The sequence below is a fragment of the Pleurodeles waltl genome, chromosome 1_1 (assembly GCF_031143425.1).
Source record: "Pleurodeles waltl isolate 20211129_DDA chromosome 1_1, aPleWal1.hap1.20221129, whole genome shotgun sequence".
Taxonomy (NCBI): Eukaryota; Metazoa; Chordata; class Amphibia; order Caudata; family Salamandridae; genus Pleurodeles; species Pleurodeles waltl.
This window is the reverse complement of record NC_090436.1, coordinates 313334930-313355525: the sequence shown is the minus strand read 5'-3', so window position 1 is coordinate 313355525 and position 20596 is coordinate 313334930. Positions and strand designations below refer to the sequence as shown.

General features: G+C 45.0%; 1 protein-coding gene across 1 annotated transcript in view; it reads right to left on the bottom strand.

The window, feature by feature from the left end:
- Positions 1–20596, bottom strand: part of MAP3K1 (mitogen-activated protein kinase kinase kinase 1) — a 416577-nt gene that overhangs the window by 143497 nt on the left and 252484 nt on the right. Inside the window, exons 12-13 of the mRNA XM_069222317.1 lie at positions 16144–16235; positions 5656–5845 (exon numbers count right to left, since the gene is read on the bottom strand). Coding sequence (XP_069078418.1) covers positions 5656–5845; positions 16144–16235 — 282 coding nt within the window. The remainder of the gene's footprint in view (positions 1–5655; positions 5846–16143; positions 16236–20596) is intronic.

Here is a 20596-nt window from a genome sequence, read left to right as displayed (position 1 = left end):
ATTGTGCTCTTGTTTTCACACACACCAGTTCAGGGATACCCAGCATTGCTGCATGGCTTTTTAGTTCTACCTCAGCCCATGCTGAGGACTCCAGGTCATTTCCAAGCAGACAGTCCACTGGGATATTTGAGGAGACCACCACCTGTTTCAGGCCATTGACCCCTCCCCATTCTAAAGTAACCATTGCCATGGGATGTACTTTTCTCTGATTGTCAGCGTTGGTGACTGTGTAAGTTTTTCCAGTCAGGTATTGGCCAGGGGAAACCAGTTTCTCTGTCACCATGGTGACACTGGCACCTGTATCCCTCAGGCCCTCTATTCTAGTCCCATTAATTAAGAGTTGCTGTCTGTATTTTTGCATGTTAGGCGGCCAGACAGCTAGTGTGGCTAAATCCACCCCACCCTCAGAAACTAGAGTAGCTTCAGTGTGGACCCTGATTTGCTCTGGGCACACTGTTGATCCCACTTGGAGACTAGCCATACCAGTGTTACCTGGATGGGAGTTTGGAGTGGAACCTTTCTTGGGACAGGCCTTGTCTCCAGTTTGGTGTCCATGCTGTTTACAGCTATGACACCAGGCCTTTTTGGGATCAAAGTTTTTACCCTTGTACCCATTGTTTTGTGAAGAGGCTCTGGGCCCACCCTCCTGTGCAGGTTTTTGGGGGACTGTAGAAGACTCTTTACTATTTTTAGTTTTGGTTGTCTCATCACTCTTCCCCTGGGGAGTCTTTGTGGCCCCTTTCTTTTGGTCACCCCCTGTTGAAGTCTTGGACACCCTTGTCTTGACCCAATGGTCTGCCTTCTTTCCCAATTCTTGGGGAGAAATTGGTCCTAGGTCTACCAGATGCTGATGCAGTTTATCATTGAAACAATTACTTAACAGGTGTTCTTTCACAAATAAATTGTACAGCCCATCATAATTACTTACACCACTGCCTTGAATCCAACCATCTAGTGTTTTCACTGAGTAGTCTACAAAGTCAACCCAGGTCTGGCTCGAGGATTTTTGAGCCCCCCTGAATCTAATCCTATACTCCTCAGTGGAGAATCCAAAGCCCTCAATCAGGGTACCCTTCATGAGGTCATAAGATTCTGCATCTTGTCCAGAGAGTGTGAGGAGTCTATCCCTACACTTTCCTGTGAACATTTCCCAAAGGAGAGCACCCCAGTGAGATCTGTTCACTTTTCTGGTTACACAAGCCCTCTCAAACGCTGTGAACCATTTGGTGATGTCATCACCATCTTCATATTTAGTTACAATCCCTTTAGGGATTTTCAACATGTCAGGAGAATCTCTGACCCTATTTATGTTGCTGCCACCATTGATGGGTCCTAGGCCCATCTCTTGTCTTTCCCTCTCTATGGCTAGGATCTGTCTTTCCAAAGCCAATCTTTTGGCCATCCTGGCTAACTGGATGTCCTCTTCACTGGGGTTATCCTCAGTGATTTCAGAGGTGTTGGTCTCTCCTGTGAGGGAACCAGCATCTCTGACTATTATTTTTGGAGTCAGGGTTTGAGGGACCCTGTTCTCCCTAGATAGGACTGGTAGGGGGGAATTTTCCTCCAAGTCACTATCCTCTTCCTCTGAGTTGCCACCCTCAGAGGGGTTGGCCTTTTCAAACTCTGCCAAAAGCTCCTGGAGCTGTATTTTGGTAGGTTTGGGGCCCATTGTTATTTTCTTTATTTTACAGAGTGACCTTAGCTCGCTCATCTTAAGATGGAGGTAAGGTGTGGTGTCGAGTTCCACCACAGTCACATCTGTGCTAGACATTTTGCTTCTAAAAGTTGGAATACTTTTTAAGAATCTACAACTGGTTCTAGAATCTAATTCAAACTTTTACAAACTTTTAAACTCTAAAAGAAATGCTAAACAGGATCTAACACAAGGCCCTAGCAGGTCTTTTAAGAATTTAGAAAACTTTTCAAATTGCAAAAATCAATTTCTAATGACAATTTTGGAATTTGTCGTGTGATCAGGTATTGGCTGAGTAGTCCAGCAAATGCAAAGTCTTGTACCCCACCGCTGATCCACCAATGTAGGAAGTTGGCTCTGTATGTGCTATTTCAAAGTAAGGAATAGCATGCACAGAGTCCAAGGGTTCCCCTTAGAGGTAAAATAGTGGTAAAAATAGATAATACTAATGCTCTATTTTGTGGTAGTGTGGTCGAGCAGTAGGCTTATCCAAGGAGTAGTGTTAAGCATTTGTTGTACATACACATAGACAATAAATGCGGTACACACACTCAGAGACAAATCCAGCCAATAGGTTTTGTTATAGAAAAATATCTTTTCTTAGTTTATTTTAAGAACCACAGGTTCAAATTTAACATGTAATATCTTGTTTGAAAGGTATTGCAGGTAAGTACATTAGGAACTTTGAATCATTTCAATTGCATGTATACTTTTCAAGTTATTCACAAATAGCTATTTCAAAAGTGGACACAGTGCAATTTTCACAGTTCCTGGGGGAGGTAAGTTTTTGTTAGTTTTACCAGGTAAGTAAGACACTTACAGGGTTCAGTTCTTGGTCCAAGGTAGCCCACCGTTGGGGGTTCAGAGCAACCCCAAAGTCACCACACCAGCAGCTCAGGGCCGGTCAGGTGTAGAGTTCAAAGTGGTGCCCAAAACGCATAGGCTAGAATGGAGAGAAGGGGGTGCCCTGGTTCCGGTCTGCTTGCAGGTAAGTACCCGCGTCTTCGGAGGGCAGACCAGGGGGGTTTTGTAGGGCACCGGGGGGGACACAAGTCCACACAGAAATTTCACCCTCAGCGGCGCGGGGGCGGCCGGGTGCAGTGTAGAAACAGGCGTCGGGTTCGCAATGTTAGTCTATGAGAGATCTCGGGATCTCTTCAGCGCTGCAGGCAGGCAAGGGGGGGGTTCCTCGGGGAAACCTCCACTTGGGCAAGGGAGAGGGACTCCTGGAGGTCACTTCTCCAGTGAAAGTCCGGTCCTTCAGGTCCTGGGGGCTGCGGGTGCAGGGTCTCTCCCAGGCGTCGGGACTTTGGATTCAAAGAGTCGCGGTCAGGGGAAGCCTCGGGATTCCCTCTGCAGGCGGCGCTGTGGGGGCTCAGGGGGGACAGGTTTTGGTACTCACAGTATCCGAGTAGTCCTGGGGTCCCTCCTGAGGTGTTGGATCTCCACCAGCCGAGTCGGGGTCGCCGGGTGCAGTGTTGCAAGTCTCACGCTTCTTGCGGGGAGCTTGCAGGGTTCTTTCAAGGCTGCTGGAAACAAAGTTGCAGCCTTTCTTGGAGCAGGTCCGCTGTCCTCGGGAGTTTCTTGTCTTTTCGAAGCAGGGGCAGTCCTCAGAGGATGTCGAGGTCGCTGGTCCCTTTGGAAGGCGTCGCTGGAGCAGGATCTTTGGAAGGCAGGAGACAGGCCGGTGAGTTTCTGGAGCCAAGGCAGTAGTCGTCTTCTGGTCTTCCTCTGCAGGGGTTTTCAGCTAGGCAGTCCTTCTTCTTGTAGTTGCAGGAATCTAATTTTCTAGGGTTCAGGGTAGCCCTTAAATACTAAATTTAAGGGTGTGTTTAGGTCTGGGGGGTTAGTAGCCAATGGCTACTAGCCCTGAGGGTGGGTACACCCTCTTTGTGTCTCCTCCCAAGGGGAGGGGGTCACAATCCTAACCCTATTGGGGGAATCCTCCATCTGCAAGATGGAGGATTTCTAAAAGTTAGAGTCACCTCAGCTCAGGACACCTTAGGGGCTGTCCTGACTGGCCAGTGACTCCTCCTTGTTATTCTCATTATTTTCTCCGGCCTTGCCGCCAAAAGTGGGGGCCGGGCCGGAGGGGGCGGGCAACTCCACTAGCTGGAGTGTCCTGCGGTGCTGTGACAAAGGGGTGAGCCTTTGAGGCTCACCGCCAGGTGTTACAGCTCCTGCCTGGGGGAGGTGTTAGCATCTCCACCCAGTGCAGGCTTTGTTACTGGCCTCAGAGTGACAAAGGCACTCTCCCCATGGGGCCAGCAACATGTCTCTAGTGTGGCAGGCTGCTGGAACTAGTCAGCCTACACAGATAGTCGGTTAAGTTTCAGGGGGCACCTCTAAGGTGCCCTCTGGGGTGTATTTTGCAATAAAATGTACACTGGCATCAGTGTGCATTTATTGTGCTGAGAAGTTTGATACCAAACTTCCCAGTTTTCAGTGTAGCCATTATGGTGCTGTGGAGTTCGTGTTTGACCGACTCCCAGACCATATACTCTTATGGCTACCCTGCACTTACAATGTCTAAGGTTTTGTTTAGACACTGTAGGGGTACCATGCTCATGCACTGGTACCCTCACCTATGGTATAGTGCACCCTGCCTTAGGGCTGTAAGGCCTGCTAGAGGGGTGTCTTACCTATACTGCATAGGTAGTGAGAGGCTGGCATGGCACCCTGAGGGGAGTGCCATGTCGACTTACTCGTTTTGTCCTCACTAGCACACACAAGCTGGCAAGCAGTGTGTCTGTGCTGAGTGAGAGGTCCCCAGGGTGGCATAAGACATGCTGCAGCCCTTAGAGACCTTCCTTGGCATCAGGGCCCTTGGTACCAGAAGTACCAGTTACAAGGGACTTATCTGGATGCCAGGGTCTGCCAATTGTGGATACAAAAGTACAGGTTAGGGAAAGAACACTGGTGCTGGGGCCTGGTTAGCAGGCCTCAGCACACTTTCAATTGTAAACATAGCATCAGCAAAGGCAAAAAGTCAGGGGGCAACCATGCCAAGGAGGCATTTCCTTACATATGCCTTAATGGCTGTGGTAAATGTGATGCACAAAGAAAAATAGGAACATAGTTGTTTATACACTTTCTCTGTAGTTTTTATTACACTTACGTAATCTTAACAGTGACCCACTGCAGGTTATTAGAATGGTTTGTAAACAATGCTTAGTGCTGAGAATGCTTCGAAACTCACTGCAGACTACAGCTCAAAGAAGTTTCAGCCCACAGAAAACATGCACTCAATTAACCAGAATCCAAATATATAGAGGCATACAATCATTTAACGTGAAACAAGAGATTGATTGTGTTAAAATATAAACACTTTGCACACACTGTGCTTACAGATTTGAAATGTGCAGAATGAATTAACAAGAGCATTGTGTAGTAAGCAAAATTGCAAAAATTGGGAAAACATGTCTGTGACAGCTACAGAACACAAGCATTTTTAATAAACTGTTCGATGTTTTGTTTTCCTCAAATTGCACATTGTCCACCTCCCCCATTTCAGTCTATCTTCTAGTCATGCTACTGTTTCTATGATTTGATAATTGGTTACACACCAGAACTTTAAACCTTAACTAAATATATGTCTACTATGAGCAACCATTTGTGATCTTTCTCAATAGCTTTTTCTTCAATCATGACAGCAACAGCATGTGGGTTAAGGTTATTTGTGGTATGAATGCTGAGATGGAAGCCCATTTCAAGCATTCCAAGCAACACTGCTCCCCAAGTGTGATAGGTCAATATAATTCTCCAAGGGCCTATACACCTTGATTAAATTCCGACACGAAATCCATTCAGTGTATGGTTCAACCCCAAGATTTAAAAGACACAAAAAGCTGGAATCACATAGGAAATGTGGAATTAAATCGGTTTCTAAATCTGCATTTATTCAGAAAGACAATCATCAGAAAACTCCGTTATTTTCAGGATGCCACACTCTTTGCAAGTACCTGTCAACCACAGCTTCAGCTTGTAAAACTTCTGCACTGGTTATATGTGGATAGAACTCATCTGGAAACTCCAACAATAGTCTATCTATGAGACAGAGCCGTCCAAGAAGTGCTTGCCAATTGTTAGACTCTGGCTGAGTACCAAGAATACAATTTAGGACATACTCCACACCACCAATTCCAATGGACCCTAACACATAAAAGAAATAAATGTTACAAAATGTTAGTTGTAAGGAAATGTTCATTGACTTCTTTAGTTACTAATTAGCTTTATTTCGTTCAGAGCACAGCACAAGCAGCTGTGCATGACATTGTTACCATTTAACATTCACACGCAACACCCACATAAGACGACCACTGTGATAACGTTTGCATGATGATCAAAAACAGCCAGTACCTTATTTGCATGTACAAGATCAGATAGACTACACCTTTGAAGAAGTGTGCCTAATGACTGCAGTGGGTTAGGCCTCTAAACAGATAGCCAACCTAGTTAATACTGTTCAAGGATAAACACTGCATGAACTGGTGACTAAGGAGATAAAGCAGTCATATTTCCCATTATATTATCTTCTCCATTGAAGAGAATCCAGCAAGAAATGTTCTTCATACGTGTTTGATTCTCAATGGTGGTTTGAGGATGGGGAAGAGGGCACTTATATGAGAGGAGGGAAGACCACCTATCTGCTGTAGGTTTGGATAAATTAAGAGTTCGGCAAAGAGGTGAAGTTCACAGATTCAACCCTCTGTAAATTATGCAATTGTGGTGTTAAGTTTTCAGCAGTCTTCTGAAAAACAGATGGTTGCTGGCTCTGCTTTCAAAGATGGATAAGGAGCGAATACATTTGAAAGTCACAGATTTGCCCACGGCAACATAATGCCAAAAATTGTTGTGGGGAGCAGCGGACCTATTTGCATTCGCTGCAGTACACAGAAAACGCCTTGATAATTAGTTGCTTTCGGGGCTGTCCACACCCCCAAAAGCAGAGCCTCAAAAGCAAATTAATTGGTAGTCCGTGTGCAGAATCCTAGACTTGGAATCTTATTAATTGATAAAGTTCAACTACAGAGTAAGGAGGATGTGAAGGTCGGGGAGGAACCGGACAATGGATAGATTCTGAACCAGAAACATTACCAGAGGTAAGTTACTTGTTCTTCTGATAGAGACATCTAGCCACAGATTCCTCACATTTTCAACAGATACCAAAGCAATACTCTATTTGGAGGCAGGTCTGTGAACTCAAATCAGAAAGTCCTGAAGGACTAAGCAGGCAAAATGGCCATTCTAGGAAAGTGCCATCTTTCTAGCACAGTTAACCCCCCTTTTTGCCTGATGTCTGTGTGTTTAGACTGCAGCTCACTGGGATCCTGCTAATCAGGACCCCAGTGACTGTGCTTTCTCCCCTAAATTTGGTTGCTGATAAATATTTTACACCCAGAATTGGCATACTGGTGCACCCATGTCTACGGTACTTAGGTGTCCAGGGCATTGGTACACCAGGGGTCCCCCATGGGCTGCAGAATGTATTGTGCCACCCGTGGGAGCCTATGCAAACTGTTTGCAGGCCTGTGTGAAATGGCGCATGCACCCTTTCACCCCCTAACCTGGTCACTGCACTTAGACACTATAATTCACCACTCTAGTAGGCCCTTCAGCCCAAGAGCAGGGTGCATGTCATTAAGTGTGAGGGTGCCCCTACAGACCCCAGGCCAATTCCTGGACTCTAAGTGCAGGGAAGCCATCTTAAGGTATGTTGTGGACACTGGTCAACAGGAGTGGTAAACCTACATAATGGCATCTCCAAATCTAGGCATGTTTGGTATCAAAGATGTTGTAAATCATGCAACTACACCGATTTCAGTGTTAATTGCATGTACTATGGGGGTTCCTTAGAGGGTTCCCAGTTCTGCCTGTGCGGCCTTACGGGGTCTAGCTACTAGCCCATGCTGCTGCTGACTCTGCCCTCCTGCTGGTGAGCAGAACAGTGGATTTCCTGCAAGGGAGACATGTGACCACCTCTCCCTGTGTATTAGGTGTCTAAGGGCAGGGTTGGGGTGGACTCTGAGCACCACCAGACTGCTTTGAAGGGCCCATTTGGTGCCCTCCTTGCATAATACGGGTTGCACCAGTTCAGGAGCCCCCAGTTCCCACTCTGGGGCAAAACTACACAAAGGACAGACAAGTGACTACCCTTCTGTCCAGCTCTTTTCCTAGGGAGGTACACAGAGCTCTACCAGGTGGCCGCTTGATTCAGCCATCTTAGAAATAAGATGTGCAGAGGCCCCTGGCAGCATCTGACTGGTTAGGCCAGGTAGATGACGTCCCTGACCCGCTCTGATAGGTGGGTCACTTCAGAGAGTGACCAACCCTTTTTAATGGTTACTTAAGGGCTACCCCGTGGGTGGGTACTCCGATTCGTCAAGCAAGACTCTCTAAGGAACTCTCTGCAAGACATCTTCTGGCCTCTGGAACCACTGCTGGTCTGCTTTGGAACTGAAACATCTGCTTCTGGTGGGAGGGCTCACATTGCACACATTGTTTCTATCTGCCCCCAGCCCCTAGCTAACTACCACACCTACATTGGTTGGGGTCACTATTTAGCATTACATTTTTTTAGTCTATGGTTTGGCCCTCCCATTGTTCTCTGTGTCTTTGTATGATATTTCTGATGGTTATTGTTGGTTATTGTTTTGTATATATTATGTGTATACATCTCCAAAGGAAGATCTACCAATGCCAGTTTAGTAGTAGAGCTGTAATTAAGTAGCCTTTATTTTTGCAACACTTTTGTGGTTCTTTCTTGTGAGAGTTAATGTCCGACTACTGTAGTACTACAAGTGCATCACATACACTACTCTAAGACCATGTCTTTAGTTGAGGGAGCTGACCAGACTCAGAAGTCTAGGTATGGAGGTCTTAAATTCAAGGAACTTAGGGCCCTATGTACAGCTAGGAAACTTATGACAGGCAGTATCCCTAACAAACCTGTTCTGTTAAATTTATTTATGCAGGATGACATACAGAATCCTGATAGAATGAGGGAATTAGATGAAGAGGGTGAAGAACCCCCAGTGTTGGAAAGGGAGGTATCAGGTACTTCCTCTGACCCCACTGGACAAGACCAAGAGGATTCTATGGAAAGGTCTTGAAAGAGGCCCTGATTGATGGGTTTGGGCTCTCAACTGAGGAGTATAGGATTAAGTTCAAAGAAACTCAGAGTGAGTCATCCCAAAAGTGGGTAGATTTTGCAGACTGTGTACTACTCTGTGTTAGCCTATGGGACAACTGAGTGGGTAACTACCTTGCACCTGGTTGCTGGCGACACTTACTGTACTTACATCTGGTGTTCCTATCTGCCCCCAGCCTCTAGCTAACTACCACACTTTACTTGGTTGGGGTCCCTATTTCATATTCCATTTTAGTATATGGTTTGGCCCTCCCATAGGGCCCTGTGTATTTTTATGCTATTTCTCATGGGTATTTTGTGTCTATATTGTATGTATTCATCTCCAAAGCGAGATATACCAATGCTAGTTTATTAGTAGTGCTGTAATAAGGTATCCTTTATTTTTTATCCACTTTTGTGGTTCTTTCTTGTGAGAGATCTACTGTCTGATTACGGTGGTATGGCAGGTGCTTTACATTCCTCTTGGATAAGCTCAGCTACCCCTAGAGAGCTTTTGTTATCTGGACACCTATTCACTATAACTAAGGGTTGTCACGACTCCATATAGGGTGCCACACCATACAGCAAGCCTCCTACAGTCATCTTGTCAAACCTGACTATCCAGACAATTCTTTGTGCACCTATGGAGGGATGCCCAAGTAGCTACCTGACCGATGTCTAGGACCAGTACTCTGTGTGTTAACACATTGGTAGCAGCTTAGGCCCAGGTAGAGAGAGTGTAGTCCTTCCGGAAGCTGCTTTTTAACCAATGCATAGCAGATTTTAATGTAGAGTACAATTCAGCTGAAGATGGTTTTCTTTTACACTGCCTCGACTTTTCTTCCACTCCAGAGAACCCCACAAAGAGCTGATTGTCCAGCCCATGGTCTTTGGTGAAATCTATGTAAAAGCTCAGTGCTCTTTTGGGGTCTAAGCAATGAAGGGGGAACGTGTCTCAGAACAAGAGACACCTTGGAAAATCCAGCGCACAGAAGTCCTGGCATTGGGCATTCACCACCTGGAACATTCCTTTTATGGCCCAGCAATACCATAGGCGCAAAGCTGCATGGCACAGGGTCCATGACCCCCCCACCCACCTGTTTATTGCAGGACCACATGGCAGTGGTGTTGTCTGTGAGCACCCTACCAGCATCACTTTTATAAGCAGAACAAAGGTTTTAAGCCCCAAGCTGAAGGACCTCAGCTCCAGATGGCTGATGTGGATCTAGGACTTTGTTGAAGGCCAGATTCCTCTGATCTCCACCTCTACCAAACAGCCACTCCAACTGAGAAGTGAGGCATTGGCCTTCACTGTTAGTCTGAGTGAAGAAGGGCCTAACTCTGACCCCAATAACCACCACTAAAGGTCTTTCACAGTATCCTCTGAAATCCGAACGTGGTCTGAGGGGACCCCTTGATGTTGTGCCCACTGGGACTTCAGATCCCACATATATCATCTGGTGTGCTCGACCAGCAGGACGCAGGAGGTCATCAGTTCCTGCAGCTTCAAAGTGATCATCACTGAAATCCAAGACTCTTCCCTCTGGAACTGCACAAAACTTAAGAGTCCAAAATTGCTCCCATGTAAGGGAGTTTTTAAGAAGGAGTGAGGTGTGACTTTGGCATGTTGATGGTGAACCCCAAAGATGACAGGAGGTTTGCCGTAGTCTGGAGGTGACTGACGACTGCCTGAGGCGAGCCAGCTTTTAACAGCCAGTCTTCGAGGTGGGGGAAGACTGGCACCCCTGACCTCCAAAGATGTGCTGCCACCACCCCCATTGCTTTTGGAAACACCTGAGGGGCACTAGTGAGACCAATGGGGAGCACAACAAATTGGAAATGCTCCTCTCCCACCATGAACCTCAGGTAGTACTGACAGATCAGCAAGATAGATATGTGAAAATAGGGATCCTGCAACTCAATGCCACTCAATGCCACCATCCAGCCTCCAGGGTCGAAGGTAGTCAAGAACTGGGCCAGGGTGAACATCTTGAATTTCTCCAGCAGAAGGCGTTGAGGGCGCAGATCCAGATCGAGAATAGGCCGAAGACCTCAGTCATATTTTTGCCACCAGAAAGCAGAGGGAAGAAATACTATGCCCTACTTCTAGCACTTTCTCAACAGCTTCTTTGGTGTAAAAAAAAAAAAAAAAAAGGCTTGTACATCCTGCTGCAAAATGGAGAGGTGGTCCCAAGTTGGTCGTTGGTGAAAGAGGCAGCGATGACGAAAGGAAGAGTAAAGCATAGCCTTTGAGTACAATACGTAGGACCAACCTGTCTGATGTGATCGGCTGCCAACTCAGATAGAATTGGTGGATTCTGTGTCCCATCACCTGGCAGTGACCCTGTAAGGGTACACTAAAGAGGTTTAGCAGGTGGGGTGTGGGGAGCGATGTAGGCAGTGGGAGCAGTGGTCAATTGGCTGAATGGCATGCTGACTTTGACCATGGGAGTGGTGGGCACCTCTGCCTGTCCAGAAAAACTGCTGGATCCCTTGAGGGGGTTAGGCTGGCTATAAGAGATCCCTATGCCGAAGCCACAAAAAGAGTGCTGGAACTGTTGCAGTTGGCAAGGTAGGGCAGAAAGGCCCAGAGAACGAGTAGTGGCCCTACACTCTATATAGCATTTGAGGGCAGAGTCAGGCTTGTCCCTTCAAAGAGCATGCTCATCAGGGAGAACTGGAAATCACCAAAGAACCCAGCTGAGTGTAGCCATGCATGGAAGCGACTATCAATGATGGCACCTATTGCCTGTCAGATGGAGTCTGTGGTGTCTAAGCCACAATGAACTGGGATCTTGGCCACATCACAACCAGCTTGAACTGCCTGAGCCAGGACAGTCTGAAGGTCTTTCACCCCACCAGGGCTGGGCTTGTTCCACTGCATCCCAAAGAGAGTGACCTTCCTGGCTCAACAAACAGGAAGCATTAACAGAATGCAGGCCCAAACTAGTGGGCAAAAATATGTGCTTTCAGCATGCCTCCACTCACTTCGATTCTCATCGGGGGGAATGGTAGGAAAAGTATTCGGACTGGAATGGCTGGTGGAAGCCTGCACCACAAGACTTTCTGGAGAAGTGTACTGCGAAAAGAAAGCAGGTCACCCGGTGCAGGGTGGTGGCGCCTGGCGACTTTATTTTTTTTAAACAGATGGGCCAGAGCAAGCCAAGGCCCAAGTTCTCAAAAGGGTGTCTGTCAAGAGCCTCGTTGAATGGCCGGAAGGGCTCAGAAGGAGTCTGGCCCGGCTGCAGAAATTTGGTCAGAACATTAGTTTCTACCTCAAGGGTGGGGAGGTGAAGATCAAGGACTACGGCTGCCCTGCGCATGACCATGGTGTAGGATGCTGATTCTTCAGTGGCCGGCCCAAGAGGAGAGTTAAGAGCTGTCTCTGTGGAGGTGTCTAGCCCACTGGCCTACTGCAAGTTCTCATACCAGTTATCATTCTGATAGGTCTGAGTGAACTCATCACCTGGGTCACAATCATTATCACAGTCTATCCCAAAATAGGAATGCAAAGAATGTTGCCTCACTTGTGGTAAGCTGAGAGAGGAGGTAGTCACCTAAGCTGGATTCAGGCATGATATCGAGCAGGTACCAAGTCAGCGAGGACAGTCTGGCCACTGTTGACATAACCAGACCCGGCGTGCTTTTAGGGTCTGGAAGCGGTGTCAGAACAGGAGCCGGAGGCAAGAGGAGCTCAGAGACACCATCCTGTGCCAAGGATGAACCCACCAGTGGTATTCCAAGCAGAAAGCTTTTCAGCTCCTTAGCGCTCAAAGACACACCAGGAGGAGTCAGTAAAGAAGCAAAGAGCCAGAGCATAGCTGTAAGGCACTCTTTGATCTGACGTGGTGTGATTTAAAGGACTCAGAAATTCAGGTAGTGCTAAAACCACAACCTGACTCATTTAAAGGCCAACTTCTCCTATGTAGGTCAACTTCGAGAGCGTCAGTGAGGCAGTTGACACTTCCCACACTTGCTCAGATGAGGGCGAGTGGTGCAAAGAATCAAACAGCGCTTTATCTTTGTGTTATTATTCTAAGACTTGGAGCACGATTAACAACGGTGCCTGGAGCGTGTCTGTCCACTATGGGAACAGCAGAGGGACCAAGAGCGAACCTGCGACATGGAACGGGACTTGGAGCGGTCCTGACGCGAAGTTATTTTTATGCCTGGAAACTTAATTCCGCCTCACATTACCTGATGGCTTTCAGTTTCACCAATGTGGAGTCTCTCTGCGAGTCTTGGAGTGGTGGCTGAACCCCACACACAACAGGCATACTTGATGGGATCCATCACAAACGTTTGTTTGAGACAGTCCCTACAAGGCTTGAAACCTGTCGTTTTAGGGGGCAGCCCAATCAGGAATGTGACATATCTTGCACACTATTAGAATTTCAGAAAATCAAGTTGTTGGAGACGAGAGGAAGCTACGCATCCATGTCTGGAGGAGCGGAAAGAGAAACTGACGTCTGCAACCGAGTGTGGTGCTTAGACAGGCCCTGTTCAACATTTTCAGAGCAGAACAGAGAGGGTGCGGAGCCGCAAGACGCCACCCTTCAGCATGCAGAGGTAGTGCTGAAATTTTTTTCAGATCCATTTGGATGTCTGGGGAATATTGAAAAGATGAGGAAGCTGCTAGAAGTCTCTTTCAGAAGCTTAGTTATCGCATCAGAATATTAAGACCTTACATCCTATTCGTTTTAACCACAGATTTATTTGGGGCCAATAGAAAACAAGTGTTTAACTTATTTGCTTTATTAAACTCTTGGCTGCTGAAAGTAAGCTGCTTCTCAGTGATAGGAAGTTGGAAGCAATTATATGAGTTGTGTGTCCCGCCAAACTTGTTACTTCTGGTCATTACTTTGCACTCTTCGACCGGGTGCAAAGTTCTTTTAGGAGGAGAGCAGGACCCGTCTTCAAAATTCCCTACGTGGATTGAAGCAAGGCTGTCTATTGGCATCATTGCTTTTTTTTCTTTATATATCTATGACCTGCCTGGTGCTCTATGGAATGCTGATGGCTTTGCACCCAAAATCGGAGGGCATTTGATCTCCGGACTTCTATACACTGATGGTATAGTGGTAATTGACCTCACCCCAAAAGGTCTAAATCATCACTTGGCCCCTCTAAATCACTATACTATGCAGCATCACTTGAAAATCAATAAATCAAAGTCATAAGTAGTATGCTTTCTAGAGAAAAAAAAATGTGAAAACAAAAAATTATTTTTGGTCCCTGGGTCAACATAAGCTACAGCGAGTCTAAACCTATTGCTGTTTGGGGAAAATCTTATCCTGCTCACTCAGCGACCAAGACCATAGTCGCATTAACGTTAGTAAGCCTCTCTGACAGGCACAAGGCCTAGTGGCCTTTTATAATGCAGTTGGCGGGCGCCATTTTCTTCACCTACTTACTGCTTACCAAACAAAGGTTCCGGCCACCCTTCTGTAAGCTATAGAATGTACAGAGATCTCCAAATGGGATAGAAGGGCAGATTCTAAGACGCCTGGCTTTTTGTAACAACTCTGCTTCAGCAGCAGCCTCACGGCTTGAATTTGGTATTATTAATGCCTTTGCACAGGGCCTTGCGGTGGTGGTCTGGAGGTCTTACTGCCTAGTACATAGTGTGGAATCTACCCCTAGGACATCTAGCTTTCATAGAAATCTTCAGCATGCTAAGAGAAAAATACGTTTTTTTTTAGAAACTATAATCTTGCTTGAGCTTGACCCTGACCTTATTCCATCGCTACCGCGCACTGTTTTCAAAAAGACCTTGAAAGAGGCAATATGGTTCAAAGGTTTTTCCCTGGATTTTGAGTCCCGTCTTTTAAAAAGGAGACTTGTTACATTATCCAAATCAGTGATTTTTAAACATTCTCAGCCATACCTAAGCTTGGAATCTCCCACATGGGGTGGGGCACTTTTTCATTCTGTTGAGATTAGATAGAGTGCCACTTAGAGAGCTAACCTTCAAATGGGATGGACCTTAAGCATGTATTGTTTGTTTGTCCCGCTTTAGCTATACTTAGGAAAAAATGGCTAAAACCCCTCTATTTGAATTTTAATATTCACTATGCCGGAGAAACCTTGGCATTTTTGTATAATCCACAAAATGAAGTATTTTTTTTTAGGATCTTTAAGTTTAAGATATTTTTAAACCTATATTGAATTTTCCTTGTATTGGTGGTTGCAAGATGAATTAAAAGTATGTGAATTATCCTGGTACTTTGGAGGCACTTTATACGAATCTTACTGTGAAATAAGGAAGGGGGGTTTTCTACCGAGTAGCAGAGCATGATAATGTTTTTGTAATACATGTTTGACGGGCAGAGGGTTGGTTGTTTCATATTTTATAGATTACCTTTTATTATGGATTTTAAGTATGTGCTTTGTATTTGCCCTTATGGAAGGAAATACTATCAAGTGTTGGGGAATGTAATAAGAGTGGCTTCTCCTAGAGCACTCTTCTTTTGCACTGTATGATGGGCTCTATAGGAAGTACATGGAGTTTAGAGGGGTTGAGTTTAATGGTATTTTATATAGAAGTTAATTCTTCTGGTCTAAGGCACTTTATACATCTAAAGTACTGTTTGAGATGGATTGTGTAATATACGTTTGATAGGAAGTATTGTGAATATATCACATTTTACAGATAATGTTTTAATTCACTTTTATATAGGAATTCTATCTTTGTCATATGGTATTTTATGTATTATCTATGCATGTGGACCTCCTGGGAGTTCCAATTCATGAAATGCATAAATTGAATTGAAAGGAAGTTGCCCATCACTGGTGACAACTTGCAAGTCTTCTCCCAATGTGTTGGTTAATGTCGATCAACATGGGAGGAGAGCCAAACCGAAGTTTCAATGCCAGACTTCTGAAAAATAAATTGCGCATATACAAATGTATTTTTCCACATGATTAACTCAGACTGCCTATTGCCTATTTTGTGACAAATCAACATGAGTAAAGTTTAGTCAGTGTGATTAAAGTTCTAAATCAATGATCGCTGATGACTATTTTGCAGAGCACAACTTGGATTGCTTGTTAATTAGTAAAATGACAGATAATAAATCCAATACTAAAAGTAAACTGGTAAAGAGTACATTTCTAGCGCTTGAAAACCCCAATTTGAGATTCTCACCCAAAACGTTAAAACTATACAAACTTAATGCTCTTAATACGCATTTCTATAAACATTAAAAACATTTATTTAATCCGATTCCTCATAGGCACTCAGCTGAGCACCTTACAAACTGTATTCCTCAAAAAACTACACTTTAAAAAAAAAAATATATATATATATATATTGAATTACCAGACTTAAGGATTTCTCTTCCAACAGCCAGCTCCCCAGCCTGACCTTTGCACATCTCCAGCAATGTGGAAATTGACAGTTGACTTGTGCGGCTGGAGTAAAATAAATATACATTATTTCAACAATACAGGTCAGGTAACGGGTCACAAACGGCATGTACTGTCAAAGAAGGCCACATGACATAACATTGAGAAATCTTGCAGTACGCTTGAAAAGAAATTGATCTTTCAAATACTATTTGGATGTTTCAAGTGTATGATTCCAAATTGCTGCTAACATCAGGTTTCAGACTATTAGAGGACTAAGAAGATCATGCATGGTACAAGAAGTATCATTATAAAAAAAAATGTAAATGTATCTCATAACTTTTCACGAACTAAAGATCATATGGCAAGTCAACAAACTAGTATTGAAGACAAATTAGGGGACGGGAGCGCCCATCATACAGCTGTCAAGAACCCAAACTGTGAGAATGTGGATTGTTATATTGTGTGGTTGTGCAACCTCACTGTAAAATAATGTCACGATTGCATATCAGGTCCAGTTAGATACAGATAGGTCAGGCTTTATCATGTAAAGCATTAAGTAGTATCAAAAACAGTAAATGAGAAAAAAAAAAAAAACAACAATAAAAATTGGACACTAATTTATAGAAATAGGTTATATTTTTATCTTTCAATAGACACCTGGATGACAAACATCTACCAGATGTATCCGGAGAAATGATTTTTAAAAAGAAACAAACTGCTGCTTTTGCACTCCAAGCAATAAATCATTGCCATTGACCGCAATAAAGGCTTAGGGTTAACCAGAACAAGCAAGTTTCAAACAGCTATATGGACACTACTGGACGGGACAATTCTGACCAGGCACAAGGAACAGGTCCAGTGGGACAGTTACCGCTCACTTTTAGCAGTATCCAATCCAATCCCAAATTCTTAGGCAGGCTGCTATTTAAGTCAATGGAAGCAGTCCTGATGTAAGGGATAAAGGACGTTGAAGATGCTAAGCTGGTGCGGTGGGCCTTCCTATGGCCACCCTTTAATCCTCAAGTTTGTGGGGGGGATGTGTCTGGCCTCAGGGGTCAACCTAAGACGATATCCAGGCAAGTCCAGCACAGCTGCAGTTGCCACTGGTCAACTGGTTTCTGGTTACAACAAACCCTTTGGTTGCTTTTAACTGGCAATAACATTCTCACAGGGTGCAGCGTGGGTACTATAAAGGGTCTATGAGCCTTCCTGGGTCCAGGAAACTCGAGGGTACTTGGGAGGGTCAGGACTCAGTCTCCCAGGTACCCAATTGCACCTTGGTATTCAACAGCGTTTGGTGGTGGTCTCACAAGTGTGCAGGCTTCTCAGTTTTCAGGGTTGTTTGGCTGTTAACAGAGAGTTCGCTAACTGAATCTTGAAGTCACTTCTGTCTGGCACACAAGGGCAACTTACCAGAGGTGGGGCACCACAGGCACAGCCCTCTTTGACAGTCCTAAGATGCAGGTGGTGCAGTCCTGTCTTTGGTGCAGATTCTCTCTGCTGGGAGCAGGGAGTACCAGGTCAGTCCTTCTTCCGTCTTCTATCCATAACAGTGGCGGTCTGAGGACTGGGTGCCAGGAGTGCCACTATTCTGCCTGCTACAAGCTTATCCAATTGGCTACTATGCTTCCTCCCAGCTGATGAATATTTGTGGCATCTAGCTATCACAGAGTGTGCTATTCTGCTTACTCAACTCTCAATATGGCAAGACCCTTCTGTTGGTGTGTGGAGCTCCCTATCCCAAATGAGAAGTGTGGGTTCCTTGGGGGCTACATTCCTCTTGAAAGACAAGTTTGGCAACAGGATTTCCCCCTCTGCTCAAAATTACTGCCTGTCTAGCCTAACAAAAGACCTGCCCTTTTCTAGTGTGACTATCATTTGCCCTTCAAAGGCAGCCATTTGGGCTCACACTGACTGGCCATCCTGCCAGTAGGACGTTACACCTCTTCCCTTGACAAGTCCTTTGTTCCTCTTCCTGAGAGTCGTTTTCACTTCTCCTCAGGACAGCATCTGTTAGCAACAGAAACTGGCTACTGGAAAACTTGGGCAACATGTGGTAGCTTTCCAAAGTTGGCATTTGTAGAATAGTTACATAAAATTTGACATGAGCAACAATTCTGGTTTAATGCAACAATTCTTTTGATACGTTGAAGTATCAACTTTAGTAGGCTTATCTGAAAGTGTGCATTGCTGAGTTGTCAGCAGGTAACTCCATACTCGCCAATGGGGCTACTAGCCTTACTACAGTAAAAATGACAAAGTGGTCTTTTTGCTGTTAGGACACATTAAGTCATTACAACACATGCCCTTCTTTTTAATATAATGCATTCTACCTGCAGGGAGTGTTAGACATAGATTAGGGTTGATTTATGAAGATTAAAAAAGAAAGTTTGAGCTTTACCAAAGGTTGAAAAGCCGAAGTCGAGTTAGCAGTTTAAAAGCAGCTCTACCACTCTGCAATGGCAACCTGGGAGTCATGCTTTGCTTTTTCAAAATCGTAGTGGCACAAACTGTGCTTCAGTCCACGAGGAACGCTTAAGTTACAGGCCCTGGGTACACCAGGTACAATGTAGCTTGGCCTCGTCATTAAAATGAGTGCCGTTATGATGATCAGTTTGGTTTTTAAATGGTTCTTGTGTCCATCAAAACATTCCTTCATGTGGTACGTCTTCTTCAATGCAATAATAAAATCTTCAGTGTTGCCCAGGCCTCAAGGAAGCCCAGCTATATGCCAGGTGCATGTACAGCAATGCGCCATCTGGCTGTGCGTTATCCACACAGCTTCCTTTTGCCGCAGACAGCCTCCGCTAAGGCTGTTATGAAAGTAGTACACCCAATCAACTTCAATCACCAATGCTAGAATTCATATCTATATGAGAAATCTGTTCCAACGAAACATGTGGCCTGCAGTTTCAAAGCCAACAACAATGATGTTTAAACTTCAAAAGTGATATCAAACTATAAAGTTTGTGACACATACTTGTATGTCTTCCACTGTGCACTTCTGTGAAGTCAGTACTGTTAGTACCCCATACATATAAAAAAAAAAACTAGCAAGAGAAAGGAAAATGATACTTACCCTGTAAAATCTGTTCATAGCTTTTAGTTCTGCAGATTCACGTTTTGCATAGCCCTGCCATCTAGTGCTGGATGCGGACTTTTGCAAATTGTTTCCTTTCAAAGCAGTTTCAAGTTAGAAGATACCTTGCAACCCCTACCTTAGCACAGAAATGCACAAGGACAAAGACACCCATCTCAAATTGTTTTCCCTCAGCGGGTAATGTCAGTAGAATGTAGTGAACAAAGACAGAAAACGTGCGGTGCATTGTGAAGGGAGAGAAAATGGAAAAATCTCTTGAAGGGCCAAATGTTTTGGGTCAGAGCTGAGGGCAAGGGTAAATAGAGATTCAGAGGGCCGAGGCCAACAATAGGCCACAGAACTCCATTTTTCACGGAAATTAGGGCCTGCAAGGGATAGAAGCCTTGCTCCAGCTGGTGTGGAAGTGCCTGCTCAATAGCACCTTTAGCAAGAAGTGCTTGTACTTCTTCCTGTAACAGTTGTAGATGGGTTTGATTCACACGGCATTAGGAAGTATATTTAGTACCACAGAACTCGAGGCAGAAATCCTCCTGTACCACAAAAGCATTCATTTGTCGGTGTTATTTGATCTCATTGAAGAAGGCATAACATCAGGTATGTGACTAGGGACTGGGATGGTGCAGATGGGAGGCGAGTCACTTCTTCGAGTGAAAGGCACACTTGCTGGAGCCACCTCTACCCTTATCTTTGCTGAAAGACTTGGGCCCTTGTGTGTCCTGAAAGGGCGACTGTTGGCAATATCCTGTGCTTTGGGGTAGGAGTGGCTGATTTTGGACCTCCTCTTCTGCTGTTTGGAGAAGGCAGATATTGGAGTTAGGGTCTGCAATCTGCCCATGGTCTAGGCAGTCTCGGTCTTATTTCCTCAAGCATGTGTCGACCTGAAGGACAAACTTATTTCCTTCATCAAACTGGATACTGATGAGATGCTTTTGGACCTTCGGCCTTAAGCTAGTGACTCTTAGCTAGGCGTGGTGTCTCAGTAGGATGCTGGAATTAATCTCCAGGAAGGCACTGTCAAAGGAGTCAAGGGCATATCAAAAGTTAGCATTCAAGATCAATTTCCTTCTGTGACCAGTTCTTACCTCCTCTTGCAGTAGAGGAGTTGTTGAAGGACCTGCCTGAAGCCTACCACCTTTCTGTGATGTAAGTCATATCTAGGGAGCTGTCTAACTATATTTGAAATCCTCCACTGAGTAGCAACCTTACACTGCCACATGATTACCAGCTGAATCAATTTTGTTGCTTTCCGTATCTGAAGCCAGAACTGCAGCTTTCTTTCTAGATGTGTCCACCATAGAGACCGAATCCGACGGGACCTGGCTCC